This window comes from Papaver somniferum, chromosome 8 (genome assembly GCF_003573695.1).
Source record: "Papaver somniferum cultivar HN1 chromosome 8, ASM357369v1, whole genome shotgun sequence".
NCBI classification, from domain to species: Eukaryota; Viridiplantae; Streptophyta; class Magnoliopsida; order Ranunculales; family Papaveraceae; genus Papaver; species Papaver somniferum.
This window is the reverse complement of record NC_039365.1, coordinates 45,391,863-45,407,357: the sequence shown is the minus strand read 5'-3', so window position 1 is coordinate 45,407,357 and position 15,495 is coordinate 45,391,863. Positions and strand designations below refer to the sequence as shown.

General features: G+C 36.3%; 2 protein-coding genes and 1 pseudogene across 2 annotated transcripts; 1 reads left to right on the top strand and 2 right to left on the bottom strand.

The window, feature by feature from the left end:
* Positions 1-2,083: 2,083 nt before the first annotated feature.
* Positions 2,084-5,123, bottom strand: LOC113304522 (DNA-directed RNA polymerase III subunit RPC10-like). The gene is made up of 4 exons (XM_026553654.1): positions 5,010-5,123; positions 4,140-4,299; positions 3,949-4,042; positions 2,084-2,418 (listed from the first exon to the last, which is right to left on the bottom strand). Exons 2-4 carry the CDS (start codon positions 4,251-4,253, stop codon positions 2,294-2,296), a joined length of 333 nt encoding a protein of 110 aa, XP_026409439.1. The 5' UTR covers positions 4,254-4,299; positions 5,010-5,123; the 3' UTR covers positions 2,084-2,293.
* Positions 5,124-5,299: 176 nt separating this feature from the next.
* On the top strand, positions 5,300-7,236 carry LOC113301507 (annotated as a pseudogene).
* Positions 7,237-9,243: 2,007 nt separating this feature from the next.
* Positions 9,244-11,517, bottom strand: LOC113305519. Its single transcript, XM_026554540.1, has 6 exons — positions 11,355-11,517; positions 11,028-11,111; positions 10,749-10,942; positions 10,636-10,663; positions 9,407-9,515; positions 9,244-9,325 (listed from the first exon to the last, which is right to left on the bottom strand). The coding sequence occupies exons 1-6, from the start codon at positions 11,515-11,517 to the stop codon at positions 9,244-9,246; spliced, it is 660 nt and encodes a 219-aa protein (XP_026410325.1).
* Between the last annotated feature and the right edge of the window lie 3,978 nt (positions 11,518-15,495).

The following is a 15,495-nucleotide window of genomic DNA, read 5'->3' as shown; positions in this document are numbered from 1 at the left end:
TGTGCCTTATTGAATTCAAGTTTTTAGTTGGAAAGCTGCCAGAAATGCCTTACCTGCTAGAACTGTCCTTCGTACTAGAATGCCTATGAACTCTGTTGATTGTTCTATATGTAATGATCCTTCTGAATCTATTATGCATGCTCTTGTCATTTGCCCTTTTGCTAGTCGTGTCTGGTTCTTAGCTTCATTCTGTTTCAACGCTAAGGTCTTTAGTAGTAAATCCTTTATTGATTGGATGTTATTCTGGTTAGTGAATCCTGTTTCTAAACTCCCTGATGGGGATCAATGCTTGTTTGTTGCTATTCTTTGGTCTTTATGGCAAAGTAGGAATAACCTGATTTTTCAAAATATCAAAGAAAACCATATTGTTGTTCTGATAAGAGCTAGAGCCATGTTATTGACTAGAAAAACTAGTGTTTTTGCTTCCCCTATGGGTCCTGTTAGAGTATGTGACAAATGGATTCCCCCACCAACTGGTTGGATAAAATGTAATACTGACGGAGCTTATGATGAACTTTTTGGTAACAATGGTGCAGGCTTTGTGATGAGGGACTTCTCCAACACTTCCTTCTTTTGTGCTTCGACAGTTTTTCAAGTAAAGTCTGCTGAAAAATTAAGCTGAAGCCAGAGCTATTTGGGTGGCCTTGAAAAAAGTTGTGGAGCAAAAGATTACCCATCTAATTATAGAGAGTGATGCTCAGAGTCTGATCAATCAATTTTCTGCTGGCTTGTTTGATGGAAACTCTAGAACGGATGCTATCTTTAAGAAACCTGTTTTGAGGCATACTCATTCATTATACCATCTAGGGTGGGTTTATAAGGGGTGTCTAAAGGTAGTGCAATTACCTATATATCCTTAAACAATTTAAATTACCAGAGCGCCCTTATCCTCAAAAACCTAAAATAAAAAATCAAAATAAACTTTAAACTTAAACATCTTGGACTCCAATTCAATCAAGAAATTAATCAAGCAAAGCAAACACGAATCGAAGTGAGCGATATTGGAGTGCGAAATCCAAATCTCAATTGCTCTTAGATGTATTTTAGAATGTATGTGTAACAAACCCATCTTGTTTTTGATTGTTTTTATTTTGTTTGATCGATAGAATATGATTTCAAATATGAAATTAGGGTTTTCAGAAGATCAGTTCGGCTGATCTTGGAGTATCAATTTTGAGCCGAACCTAGTGTATGATTTAGAGAAACACTATGTTCGGCTAACGCGACTTTGCTAAATTTTGTTCGAATCAGCCGAACCTAAATTTGTCAGTTTCATAGTGAAGTTCGGCTGACAACTTTTCAGCCGAACCTCTGTTTTTTAAAAATATACCTAGTTGTCAGCTGAACCTAGGTATATTTTCAAAAAACGGAGGTTCGGTTGAAAAGTTATCAGCCGAACTGTTCATCTGGTCAGTAGATTTGGGTTTTAAAAATTCATTTTTTTGACAGATTCAACTTATAAAAAGAAATTAAACCTCGTATAGAAGTCTACCTCTGATTTGAATCACCCATTTTGGTCACTTCTAATCACTAAAATCTCAAAATTCAAAACCCAAGTTTTTTTTTTCTCACTTCTTCTTCTTCTTCCTCTCAAAAATCCCAACTCTCTCACATAAATTTGATTTATCTACTAATTCACCACTAATAATTTTATTTTTAATCAATCCTTAAAATTCCTAGCTAATCAAATCTAATCATAATCATTAACACTAATTATGTAAGGGTAGTTATGCCATTATCAAAAAGGGTGGATAAGGGGTGATGTTGTTTTTTATTTAGTGACCCTATTTTGGCATTATTTAGTATGCCTCAACAAAATTCAGTATGCCTCAAAACATGTTTCATCTTTAAGGATATCCAGTTTTTCTCTTCTAATCTTGTAGCATGTTTGTTCATTTTCCAACCTCGCACTTGTAATTTTGTCGCTCATTGACTTGCGTTTTGGGCTAAAACAAACAATTCTACTATGTACTGGTCTGTTCCTCCAATATGGTTGTGGTGGAGTAGAAAAAGGCGGTCCATGGAGAAGAAAAAGTGTTTACAGTTTAGTTGCATGATCCTATATAGTTGATGGGTGCAAATATAAAGTCAAAAAGGAAGTATTTAGGATATATAGGAATTCAAGGTGGCACATGGGTAGAAAGTAGAAAATAGATAAAACCTATAGATTATCAATGAGTGAAACTTTCCTATCATGAAAAATATTTAAGAATGTTCCAATACATCTGGGCCAAGAGAGCGGGGCGAAGTGCCGCCACACCAAATTAACAATTCCCATCGACCCCGGTAATGTTCAGTCTTCGCGCCAATGCCTAGAGCAATTGCAGCACTCATAAAACCTTGTCATGGGCTCATCAGCAGACCGAGTCTGGAACTCCTGAAAATAGGCCTCCCCATGCCTGCAACTGGGACATTGTGCTAGTTCACAGAACAAACAAGAAAAGTATAAACAAAATAAATTAGATGTAATTAGGAGAAAAATCGACAAGCAAAAATAATGTTGACCGGTTTAAATTGGGAGCAACCCAATTAAATGAGCATGTGGTGTAGTAAAATATATTTCAACATGTTAATAGGCATCTCAGAGGGGGCATTAGAAGAGTTAAAGTAGCTTGGGTCTTGTTTTCAGTGTATAAGACAATGCAATTACAGGAATAGGACAGTTTTTGCTACATATTTTTCCAAACAATGAAATTATTACAAATGAAAAAGAAGCTTCATCTCATCGACATATTACTTCTTCAAATTTTCACAGGTTCCAGTATCCATTGATTTCTTATTTAACTGTTTCAAATTTCAGATGAACATCTTAAAAAGATATATTTATACAGTTATTATCTATAACTACGTCTAACTTCATTTAAGTGTCACATGAGGTAACATGGAGACTCTTCACAACACACCCACTTATACCCAACACATTCAAACAACAAAGATAACAATTCAAGTAAAAATAACAACAGGTTACTTGAACAAATCGAAGAGAATAACGTGGGGAACGCTAAAAAATTCATTTGGCCTAAGCCTTTAACCCATCAAAATGATTATCAAGTGAAACCTCTGACACCAGCCGATATCTAAGACTGAGGTTAAAGCACTTCACAGCCGGAAGTTGACCTCTCATAATCCCCTCACAAACATGCAGAATCAAGACATAACTGATTCCTTCTCCCTTTTAACAACCAACTGTTTGAACTCAAATAGCACAAGGTGAAAAATAAGGTAAAGAAAGGCTGAGATCCAACACAGGTATTTAGGACCAGTGTACCCCACACTCCAAAGTTAGGATATTTAATGTTTACCTTGCCTCGTAAGTGACTGGATTCCTCAATAACATAGAATGTTAGCTTACATACTAGGTGATTGTATAACTAACTCATACTCCCGTTTACTGATTTTCCAAGCCTAATGGGTGTATTTTTCTCATATCCTATACCAGATCTATTGGATGGCCAGTAATATTAGTTACCCTTATGGAGAAACACATTAATTGGTAAAGGCCTAAGGGGTTATATTCCCAAACAATTTTCACCATTTTAGGTTTGATATCACTGAATAATTCTTTTTGACAGAACAAATCACTAGAATCCCCAAAACTAATTTTCTTTGCTTTCCCCATATTTTATCAACATAACTAGTACTAATACTACTGTCGTGAAAAAAAGTATAAATTAAATTGGACTTAAGAGACTATATTGTTTTATTTTCATCTGAAGTATACAATTATATTGTACATAGTTGGGCATTAACACTCTGCGTAAACGTGAAACCAAGTATCTGAATCCATTAATATGTGAACTGTGAAACCAAATGCGTGAACCAATTACCATGTGAACTGCGAATCTGAATGCGAATCAATTGATAACTTATAGCAGGCAAAATTGAAACCCAGACTACTACGAAAAATAAAACCCAATTTACAGATAAAGGAAAGGAAGAGGATGATACCTTGTGTTTTGGGGGCCACTGCCATAGCATGTGCACCACTGAAAATAGGTTCAATCTGTTTCTTCACAAGAGGTTGTCTTTTCTTGAGCTTTACCTGTTATATTTTAAGCATAAAAAGAATATAAAAAATTCCCCAACATAAACTGTTACAGAGGGAGAAATTGATGATGTTCTAGAGTGTAGGATTTTACATTGGTTCCTATTTGTGCAACATAGGGACAAGTAGGGCAACGAAGGCTAGCTTTAAATCCAACAGTTGCAGGATCAAACTTTAACATATTCCCACAAGTTGGACAAAACTCCATTCTTTTACTGCTTCCACTCTCTAACAACAAACAGCTGAGTACGATTCTACACAAACACAAACAGGAAAGGAAGGTTATTCACTGATTACAGTTCTCTAGTTTCACAGGTCGTAACTGTCTATATTGAGGACTGCATGTGTCTAAAAGCCTGAAATTTAAAGTTCGAACTCTCTATATGACTTTATTTTCTTCCCAAACAACGAACCCAGATGGACCCTGTTCTCTTTTAACCTTACGATTATCAACTACGGGTAGAATATCTGACAGCTGAATAATCAAAACCGAAGTTGGATTTGATTATTATAATTCAACTTAGGTTTTATTATGGTAAATAAGACTAGCACGATGTGATTACTCTAAAAAGGAAACTCCTAAGCCAACAATTCCTTCGCCACACTGCAACGAAAGACAAGGGTTTCAAACTTTCAAACCTAAGCTTTACTAGTCTCCTGCATCCCCCAAGATAATGAATTTCCAGAATTTCAACATTACCAAAGAACACCCAAGTGACGTTCTACACGTAACACCATTTTTACCCTAAAATGAATTCCTTACAACTAAACTACATTCCATCTGTATACAAGCGATTCCACGAAGAAGACAATTTTCTAAAACAAGAATTCCTTTGACGCACGGCGTTAGGGGTTGAATAACAAAACACTTAATCAAACATAAAAGACAAATCCCGACGTCAAAAATTGAGCAAAATTGATTAAATCTTTTGATGAAGAATCAGAATTCGGAAAAGAGAAATACCTGATTTGCGCAAGCTTTCCGTAACCCTAGTTTCTCCTTTAGATTGATGAGAAACTAGGGTTTAGCAGGGGAGTTTAACAAGAGTCTAATGCACACAAAAAACTCCTAGTCACCTTCGTTTCGTCTCGGCTTATAACAAAACCCTTATAAAAGTCGTCTTAAACCTTTGGTCCATCACGACCGTTGGATGTATACCATCATCTGCACCATGTCAGGGCTTAACAACCGTTGGATCTTCTACTTTCCTCTAAATAAAACTCCACAATTTAGCAAGATTACCCGGTAAAAAAAGAAACACACACGAAAAAGAAAGGGTTTCCTCTCTCAGAGGAAACACACTAGCCATGGCGACTAACCAAACCCTAAACCTCATCAAAAGATCATCTAGAAAACTATTCTCATCATCAGAAGCATCTCGTAGTATCCAACCTACTAGATGTTTCTCAACATCAGCTTCAATTGTATCAGGTAAACCGTCAACCCCAAATGTTATGATCTATGATCGTTTAGCTGAAGAAGTTAAATCAAAAATCAAGAAATTAGAAAACCCAGATTCTAGGTTTCTTCAGTATAACTCTCCCCATCCAGTTATTATGATCATTCAAAAGTATTATCTGCACCTGAGACTAGGGTTACGACATTAGAGAATGGGTTGAGGATTGCTACTGAGTCCAATCTAGCTGCAAGTACAGCTACTGTTGGTGTTTGGGTGGATTCTGGTAGTAGATATGAATGTGGTGAAACTCATGGTACTGCACATTTTCTTGAACATATGTTGTTTAAAGGAACTGAGAATAGATCTATTAGGGCTTTGGAAGAAGGGATTGAAAATATGGGAGGGCATCTCAATGCATATACATCTAGGGAACAACAAACTTATTATGCTAAGGTGTTGGGTAAAAATGTGGATGATGCAGTAGCTATTCTGGCTGATATTTTGCAAAATTCTTGCTTCCCTGAGGATCGTATTACCAAGGCACGTAGTTGCATTCTGCAGGAGTTGGAAGAGGTTCATCACCTGGTTGAAGAAGTAATATGTGACCATTTACATGCAGCAGCGTACCAGTACTCTCCACTGGGTAGAACCATTATTGGACCTGCAGCCAATGTTAAGGCTATTACCAAAAAACATCTTGAAAGTTACATTAAGGATCACTACACGGCTCCCAGAATGGTTATTGCAGCTGCTGGGAATGTGAAGCATGAGGATATTGTTAATCAAGTAAAGAAGCATTTCACAAAGTTGTCAACCGATCCTACAACAGCTGCTCAACTGTTTCAATTTGAGCCAGCAATTTTTACTGGTTCTGAGGTTAGGATAATTGATGACGGTGTTCCTCTTGCACATTTCGCAGTAGCATTCAGTGGAGCATCTTGGACAGACCCGGATTCTGTTGCTTTGATGGTCATGCAGTCCATGCTGGGTTCCTGGAATAAGAGTGCAGGAGGGGGAAAGCACATGGGTTCAGAGCTTGCACAGAGGGTTGGCATCGATGATATAGCTGAGAACATGATGGCCTTTAATACCAACTATAAGGACACTGGTCTATTTGGTGTTTATGCTACTTGCAAGCCTGATTGCTTGGATGATTTAGCCTTTGCCATTATGTACGAAGTGAGCAAATTATCTCACAGAGTCTCAAAAGAGGATGTCACTCGTGCGCGCAATCAGTTGAAATCTTCTCTTCTACTTCACATTGATGGAACAAGTCCAGTTGCTGAAGATATTGGGCGTCAGCTACTTACATATGGTAGAAGAATCCCGTTTGCTGAACTGATGGCGAGGATTGATGCTGTTGATGCAGGTACCGTAAAACGTGTTGCTAAACCGTTTTATCTTCGACAAGGACGTCGCAATCGCTACAATGGGACCCATTCAGAAGCTCCCAGACTACAACTGGTTCGGACGTAGAACCTACTTGAACCGTTACTAGGAGGAAGGGATATTACCAGGTGGAAGGGACTGTTTAGATTGCAAAGACCAGACAATAGGATTACAGATGCACGCATCTTTCTTTTGAGGAGCCCCAAGATGCACACATCTTTCTTTTGAGGAGCCTTTGGGGCCTTTATAATTTTACTTTTGGTTCTGTAAATATTTCCTCGAACTCTTTAGCTATTTCATCCCAAATGACAAAAGCTGCATTGTTGCATCTTGCATACACAGACAATGTTATTCCTTATGGGCATGATTTTTCATAGACTACTTCCCTTTATTTTTCTGGCATCCAGCTTTTCCATTCTTTTGTAGTGTTTGGAAAAAATTGTCATTCTGGGTCACGCGGAATTTGGCTTGATTTTCCTCCTTTTAGACTTTTTTAGACTTCTGTAAGAGGAAACGACACAGTTACTTTGTGGTTTGCCAAGGAAAGTTGGAAACATTGTAGAGGTCTTTTAACCAAGGCTGAATTGGGGGCCATGGAAACTAATGGGGGGCCAGGACACATTTTACACCCAAAAGATATATTGGGCTTCCAAAATGATGGTGAAATAACTATTTTATCCTTCTCTAATAATTTTTTCTCCTCCCATTCTTCTTCTCCCCCTCCCTCTCTCCCACTGTTTCCCTTTTCATTAACGATTTCTGAGAAAAAAAAATTCTCACTGATTCATCGTCGTAAGTGAACTAAAAAAAATTAGGTTTTCAACTGCAAAATTGCAGTTACAGTTCCAGGGTCGTTAACCACGGTTTTTATTGCTTAACGATTTTTGATATGCATGTTGGATTGATAAAAAATCGTTAATCATTAGGGTGTAGTATATAACGACCCTAAACCTGGTTTTCTGCCCAAGAATAGTGTCGTCTAGGGATTTCTAAATCGCTAACGACTCTATATGGCTCGCTAGGGTCGTCAGTATATAGGAATGCCAAATTAACGACCCTAAGAGTAACATCTTCAGAGAGTAAAAAGTTTTAGAGTCGTTGGGTTCTAAACATATTAAGTTAACGACTCTATATGACCTAACTGGCTGGAGTCGTCAATTATATCACACTTGGTTGACGATTTTTCATAACCTGCAAAAGTTGCAGGTTTGAGTCGTCAAAGGTTGTGTCAAGTAATTGACGACTCCTTGGAGTCGTTCGTTTATTACCCTCTCGACTTAACGACCCTCACTCTGAGTAGTTGCATAGTGTACATGAATCGACCACTTGGGGCATCATTCATACAATTTGAAGAGTATAGAAAGTTTACCTGATTGTTTTGAGCTTCGGGTTCTTCATTTTGAGGATTGGTTCCTTCATTTTGAGCAATATGATTCCTCTACTGGAATCCCCCAAAAACTCAACTTCTTCCTCTCCACAACAGAAACACAATTTTTCTTTTATCAAAATTTTATCCCTAAATCTGATTTTAATCTAATTAAACTAAATAACAATTAATTAACTTAATTACCACTAATGATTTGGGGTAGTTTAGCCATTTAAAAAATTGGGGATAAGGGATAACTCCCAATTACTATTTCATGACCTTTTTTTATCCTGTAACTAGGGTCCCCAATTATTTTTCCAGGACCCCCAATTCAGCCTTGCTTTTAACCCATTGGCAGAAAGACCCGGGATGAGGTCACATCTTAGGTGTCAACACAAATGATCTTAGGTGTCAACACAAATGATCTGCTGTAATAGAAAGCCCAGAATGTGTTCATGTAGTGACAGTTTTATTTTTAGCATGACCTAATCATACAAATGAACTTCCCTTTGAGCAACCCTACAGAGCCTGAGAATGATAAGAACCCCGGTGATATCCATCAACCAATCACTTAGATCACATAACTATCATCTCTTAAACGTATCTCTTAAACGTGAAGGATTAAAAGAGTCCTCGCAAACTTAATCTATTAGGAAGAATTAAAATTATTTAATTAAAAATGACAAATTATCCACAAAGTGCGAGGTGCATTTACCGGTTAGGTTGACTTTATATACATGAACAGAAAACCCAAGAAGTACAGGAATGCCAATTTGCATTCAGAGAACCAAACGAAACAAGATTCAAAACCGAAACCAAATAGTTCTGATACTGTACAAAGTTCAAGAGCCAATCAGGAACGGTAAACAGGCCTGAAAATATATACACAGGAGCTGTAGGTTCTGTTACAGGTATGACTTGATACAGATGACAGGGCCCAGTGACGATGACATAAATAAGACAAACACACAGAAAATAGCAAGCTTCTATTACAGTGTTTTGGTTGATCTTCACATGTTTAGCATAAAGGATTATGTAACCATTCAAAGAGCTTTCATAACTAATTTACCAGACGCTCCAATCCCTTTTGCAGCCACTTTCAGGACTCCACGATGCCTATACAACCTGCAATACAAATCCAATTATGAAAAAGAGCACAGCAAAAAGAAAATAACACCAGACAGGAGTTTAAGTAAGAAGACTAACCCTGACAGTGCAAGTCCCCACATAGCTAACCCATAAAACATTGTTCCAGCATGCCAGATGTTCATCAACTGCTCCATTCTGTTCACACCTTCCAAAGCCTTGGCCACAGCTGCAAATTCCAAATTTAGTTAGAGAAAGGGCAAACATAAAGAAGTTCAAATCCACATCAAGCTAATAAACCCTCTACCAGAATGGGACTATTAACATCTCAAGCACCCATCAGAAAGCTTAATCAACAGCCCCAGTCAGTAATCAGGCATTTGAGAAAACAGATAGTACCAAACTTTAGAAAGATAATATTCTCGCACAACACAAGATAAAACCAGAGAAAAGCTGTGAAATTATAGCAGGCAAATATAGTGGTTGACCCCTCAAAAATGCAATATGTTCATTATGACCAGCTGCAGAACCCCAGTAAGATAATGCTTTGAGCACTTCTAAGCAATTAAAGGCTAATTTCAAGAATTGTTTTCATCCGAAATGCAAATGTTAACTTTTTACAACTGAAGGGAAGTGGTTAAGTGAGCGACCACATTGTATACTGACCAATCATCTAGGCTGCAAAATGTGAAAGGAAGTACAAATCCCAGCATTAAACGTATTCTCAATTGAAATGTTACAGAGTGACTCCTATCTACACTACATGACCCAGATTAATGAATGATGACTAATAAGTATCAAGAAACAAGGTTGTATTTTTTAACGAACACTGGATTTTCACACATGTAAACACTGGGTATGGGTCAGCTACTGTATCTGTTTTTGTAAACACTGGATTTTGGCACTAGTAAGTGCGTACAGCCAGGTCAGCTACCGCTGAAATTAATTGCTATTCCGATGAGAAATTTTGTTGACAAAACCCTTTGGGCCATCTATTCATTATTGTTGTTAATGAGGAAGAAGTAGATAACAACTAGTGCTGACTACAGTGACAAATATGACTCCTGCTGTGCTTTCCCACCTAAGGTACCGTTTGCAAGTTTCATCCTCCCGAAACAACAGTCACAGCATAATTCGTTCTCCAAGTTCAGTAATGTGAATATCATGGTTGGTTCGGGAATTTCCCTGTTGGTAATCTAACTTAATTCAGTAAGTAAAGAACTACAGGGTATTAGGTTGCATACTTGTATTCATATAAATCAAATGCATAAAACTAGCATTAAAACAGCTATACGGACTACTAGTATAAAGATTAGAAAAAATTATATTGAATTCAAGTATAAACTTACTTTTCTGCAGCTCCTGTGGTGTTAATTTCTGTAATTTTAACACACCATAACCAAGTCAGATAAATAATTACCTTAATAAGCAAAACTCAAAAGCTTTATTTCAGTTTTATAACCTGAGTTTTGGGATTAGAAATGATGCATTTAGCCATAAAGTTGGCAACACCTTCCACCACATCATCTTCACTAACAATTACATAAGTTTCATTATCAATTCCACTCCGCTCTTCTACGAGCTTCTCATCTGTTACCCATACCCATCGACTCCTCTCCCCATTCACTAAAATTTCCACGGTTACCAGATCAGCTTCTGCATCAACAGCACCCATAATCAGTTCACAATCAAGATAATTGATAAATAAAAAAGTAAAAAAAAAACAAGTTAATGAATAGACCTGTAGTTTCTTCAAAAGGAAAGTTATTAGATGCTTGATGAAGTGATTCAAGCTGATTTAAGAACTTAGTAGATTCCACAGCCGCTTCAAGACGTTTATAGAGCTGAAAATTGAATAATTCAGATATTTTAAGATATTAATTCTCAGTAATTTGGGGGAAAATTCTATAACAAGCAATCCAACTGAAATTGAGGGAATTTAACATTAGTTTTTAATTTTGAAATTACATCAGCAGGGCAATCTTTTGTTAGAGATGGAGACTGAGAGATATTTTGAAAAAGCTTGAGATTTTCTTCAAGTATGTTTCTAAGTCGATGATTCTCATACCGAAGAGCTTCAATTTCTTTTCTTCTTCGATTGAAAGAGCTTGATGATATTGTTGTTCTTTTTCTGATTTGTTGTGATCATCATGATGATGGTCAAGATGATTATGCTTGAATTCAACAGCTTCAAAAGCTACTTTTGCAACTCCCATAACTGTTTCTACCATTTCTAACGAGTGATTGATCCCATGAACCATCTGTGTAGATAGAAATTCTCACTTCTGATTATTCTGTTTGGTTGTTGATTTGAATTTGGGGATCGAAGAAACCCTAAATTATTGGAATTCGTTCTGCACCGGAGATCGCGTGTAATGGAAAAAGTCGCCAATTCGCCTAATAAATTTAAAACTTCCTATCATTAAGATTGGGTGCCCATATATATCTCTATTTTCCATCATAGCTACCAACTAGTATCCACATGGGTCATGAATCATGATACCATGAGTCCCATGACCTTAGAGCAAGCCCAACTATTACTCGGGATCCGGCCGCCGGGAAGCCCCGTAGAATTTGCATTTTGACCATTAATTTTTCTCCGACTGCAACTCCGATAATGGGTGTCTACATCCACCGATAAAAGGAGGAAAGGAATTTACTGATCATTGAGGTTGCATTCTTTGAACCTCGTTACAAAGTTTTAGGAAGTTTTTGAGAGATAATAGGAAGAGAAAAGAAATCGGTCTTCTCTCCAACCTAATCGCTTTCGTTTATAAGGGAAAGTAGAGATTCGGGAAATTATTTTTCTGTCCTTATTTTAACGCTGAAGCACTCTCATAACTGATATTGTACGAGGCACCACTTTGTATTATCTTGTTTCGACTCTCACTGCTTGTCACGTGTCAGGTACACTTTGATGTGATGTGTGTGGAAGTGGTAAATAAAGATGTCGTTCACTCAGACTTGTTGAGATTTAATTTAAGATTTAATAATTAAAAAAATACTAAAAATAAAGAAAACATGGTCACAATATGGAGAGAAACTAGGACTCTTGGATTTCATCAATTTTCATATTTATGTGGTTCAACTAATTATTATAGACATTTATAGCTTAAATAATAACAATGTATTGACTCTAACAGGGGGTTAGTCGTGGGAGAGTTTGAGAGATTTTAATGTATTTAAATCCCTAGGGATTTAGAGGGTGCGTATGAGAGTCTAGACAATTTAGGGGAGTTTAACCCTAACTCCCCAGAAATCTCTTGTTTTTTGAGAGATTTTGTCCAACTACAAAAACATCATGAAACTCTCTCAAACTCCCCTAAATTGTAAACTCCATATAACTTTAGTGTTTTACGACTAACGGGGATTTTAAAAGATTCTAATCAAATCTCTCACCACTAACAAGGGAGTTTAAGGGATTTTGAGGTAGTTTTAGAAACTCCCTAGAAATATCTCACCACTAACAGAGATTTTAAAATATTTTGACAAACTCCCCCACGACTAACAGGGGATTTGCCAACTCTATTGAAATACATTAAAATCTCCCACGACTAACACCCTGTAATTCATTGCCAAATGTAAACTTTTGAAAGTAATGACTGTAAATCTAAAGCATGGATCATTAAAACACTTAATCTAAGCATGGACATCAATTAAAATTACAAATATTCAAAAAAATTATAAATCCATTAAATTTAATGTAAAAAGTCATAAAAGAATTAAATAGAATTACCACAATCGTGAAAAATGGCTTCCTCCGTCATCCCGGTGTTGGGGTTAGCTCCTCATACTCAAAACACATTCAAAATAATATTTCATAGCTCAAAAGGTGTTTTTATTGATGAAATATGAGAAAAGGAATAAAGCAGCTCAATTGCAACGTTTATAAGCGTTGTAGATTGCGTGTTATAAAGAAATAGTGGCCAAAGATCGAGATCTATCGCTGAAGGGCTATTGCAAGTAAAACCGGAACTGTTCAAACAATGACATTTCTATGCGACTGTCTTAAGGCGTTTATTGTTCTTCTTCTACCTTTATTCCCTGAAATTGCAGAAAATTACTCTGCACTTTCTTTTCTTTAAACTCCGCTCTCTGCAGCTTCCCCAACTCCCTGTTGGTTTTCCCAACTCTCGATTAAACTTTATGACCTCTCCCGTTCCTATTTATACACAACAAGTGTAGATATGTCGTGAAAATCTTCCGAAAAATCTCGCTGCCTTTCACCAAAAGTTATAGAGTTCTCCCTTTTTAACTCATCTCTTACGCGACTCTCTGTTTAATCCAAATTTCTTCTAAAACTCGGCAGCACCAAATATAACAACCAATATATCCAATGCACGTGAATCCTAAGATAGAGTCCACTATCTTAAGTTGTTTCAGTCTCTCTGAAGACTTTAAACACTCAACCTTTCCGATCGTGTTCCAAACAATAAAGGACTAATCTGTTTGTTAACCACTCTCCTATCTCGGGAAATCAATCAGAGATATTTATGTTGAGTATGACAAAGGCTTTTCTGTTGACAATCAATTAAAATCCTCTGTCGGGTTTTAGATCCTTCAAGATTTGTATTAAACAAATTAACCAGATCGAGTTAAACAGAACTACCAGATTCAGATACTGATGAGTACCACCAAATGATAGCTTGTCGATCTAAATACGACTAATCAATAATCAGTCTGTCGAAAGATAAACTAGATCTAGTCGGATCCCAGCCGATCAAGTTACACGAAGAAAATCACGAAGATAAAAGACCAATAAGAAAAATACTCTTGTCTTCAATCTTCAATAGTCTTCTGTACCTGCACAATAACAAAATTGATTCCTGACTTATGATCGATCATGCAAAGAACAACTCTATTAACAATGAATGATCACAAAACAATGTTATACTCTTGATCTAGTTTGAGTGGCCTTATGCCAGAAGAGAAGGAACTCAAGAATAATAAAAGTAGGTGCAAATAAAAGGCTAACCACCGTTAGTCAATCAAATCAATAATCAAAAACTAAAATAACAGTGAAATTATATTTTCCTACCAACGGTGCTAGTAGACGCTTCTTGATCCCAAAGAAGTCTTTAAATTAACGGACGTAATAGATTTCGCCTAATTATGTTACTCTCATCTCCAAGATAGTATTACAAGAATACTATTAGTCGGCTACACTAGAAACAACAAAGATGAAGTTCGCCTGGCTCAGGATAAGTTTGTTAGAAGAAAAAACTTCACTATTTATAGACCATGGTAGTTTGGACACCAACGAATTTCCATAACCGAAGATATTCTAAAGATATGCAATAAAGCACCTGAATTCGATTTTACAAAATGCCAACCAATATCCAACTGTATAATCGATACCTTCATGGACAACTCAATATTAACTAGCACTTAACTATATATATTTCCAAAGATATATTTTAATTGCTGGTAAAACAAAACATATTAATTTTGAAAATCTCAAAAATATTCTCTAATATTTCGGTTTGTGATATCACCTTGAGTATCAATGAACATCTTTGAACAATTAAGAAATAAGATTTCAGCACATGTTTAGATTACTCACTATGTTGACATCTTGAACTTTACTATTTTCCAAATTCAATATCCAAATCATATAAACCCCAAAGTATACGTGACTTAGAGAAATCAGTTTTTCCTATTAGGACTGATTATAATATGATACCTAAATCAAGTTAGGATTGGTTCTACCTTGACTCCCAATATAGGTAAGATCGGTTCTACCTTAACTCCCAACATAAGTTAGGATCGGTTCTACCTTAATTTCCTATATAGGTTAGGATCTGTCCAACCTTAAGATCTTCAATGAAAACCGGACTTTCAATCCTTTTGATTTTCTTTTGACTATGAAACAAGTTCGTATGTCTACTTCCTTAAACCCATGTAATTAAACATAGTTTTATAGGTATGAAATCAAACTTATGTTTACTACATAATTTAGTAACGAGTTACGAAGATTATGTCGATGATGCAATTACGAAGTTCAAATGATAAGCATTATACATCGTTAGTCAATATACCAATAAAGCATTTATCAATATTGTTATATTGTTCCTTGAAAATTTGATCACAATATGATGATCAAGTCTATTATACTAGAGTTCATGTATATATAACTTCACATGTTATGTTTTCAATCAGAAACGTCTTGAAAGCTTACGATATAGAAATGAAAACAAGTTAAGTCATGT

Bases quoted from the DNA above. Each gene is read 5' to 3' on its own strand.
- LOC113305519 (XM_026554540.1), bottom strand. From the start codon at position 11,517: ATGGTAGAAACAGTTATGGGAGTTGCAAAAGTAGCTTTTGAAGCTGTT. The intron at 10,664-10,748 runs GTTATAAAACTG...TTAAAATTACAG, and splicing joins TTTCTAATCCCAAAACTCAG to AAATTAACACCACAGGAGCT. The intron at 9,326-9,406 runs GTTAGTCTTCTT...TTTGTATTGCAG, and splicing joins TGGGGACTTGCACTGTCAGG to GTTGTATAGGCATCGTGGAG.
- LOC113304522 (XM_026553654.1), bottom strand. From the start codon at position 4,253: ATGGAGTTTTGTCCAACTTGTGGGAATATGTTAAAGTTTGATCCTGCA. The intron at 4,043-4,139 runs GTAAAATCCTAC...AAAATATAACAG, and splicing joins TTGCACAAATAGGAACCAAT to GTAAAGCTCAAGAAAAGACA. The intron at 2,419-3,948 runs GTATCATCCTCT...TCTGTGAACTAG, and splicing joins AGTGGCCCCCAAAACACAAG to CACAATGTCCCAGTTGCAGG.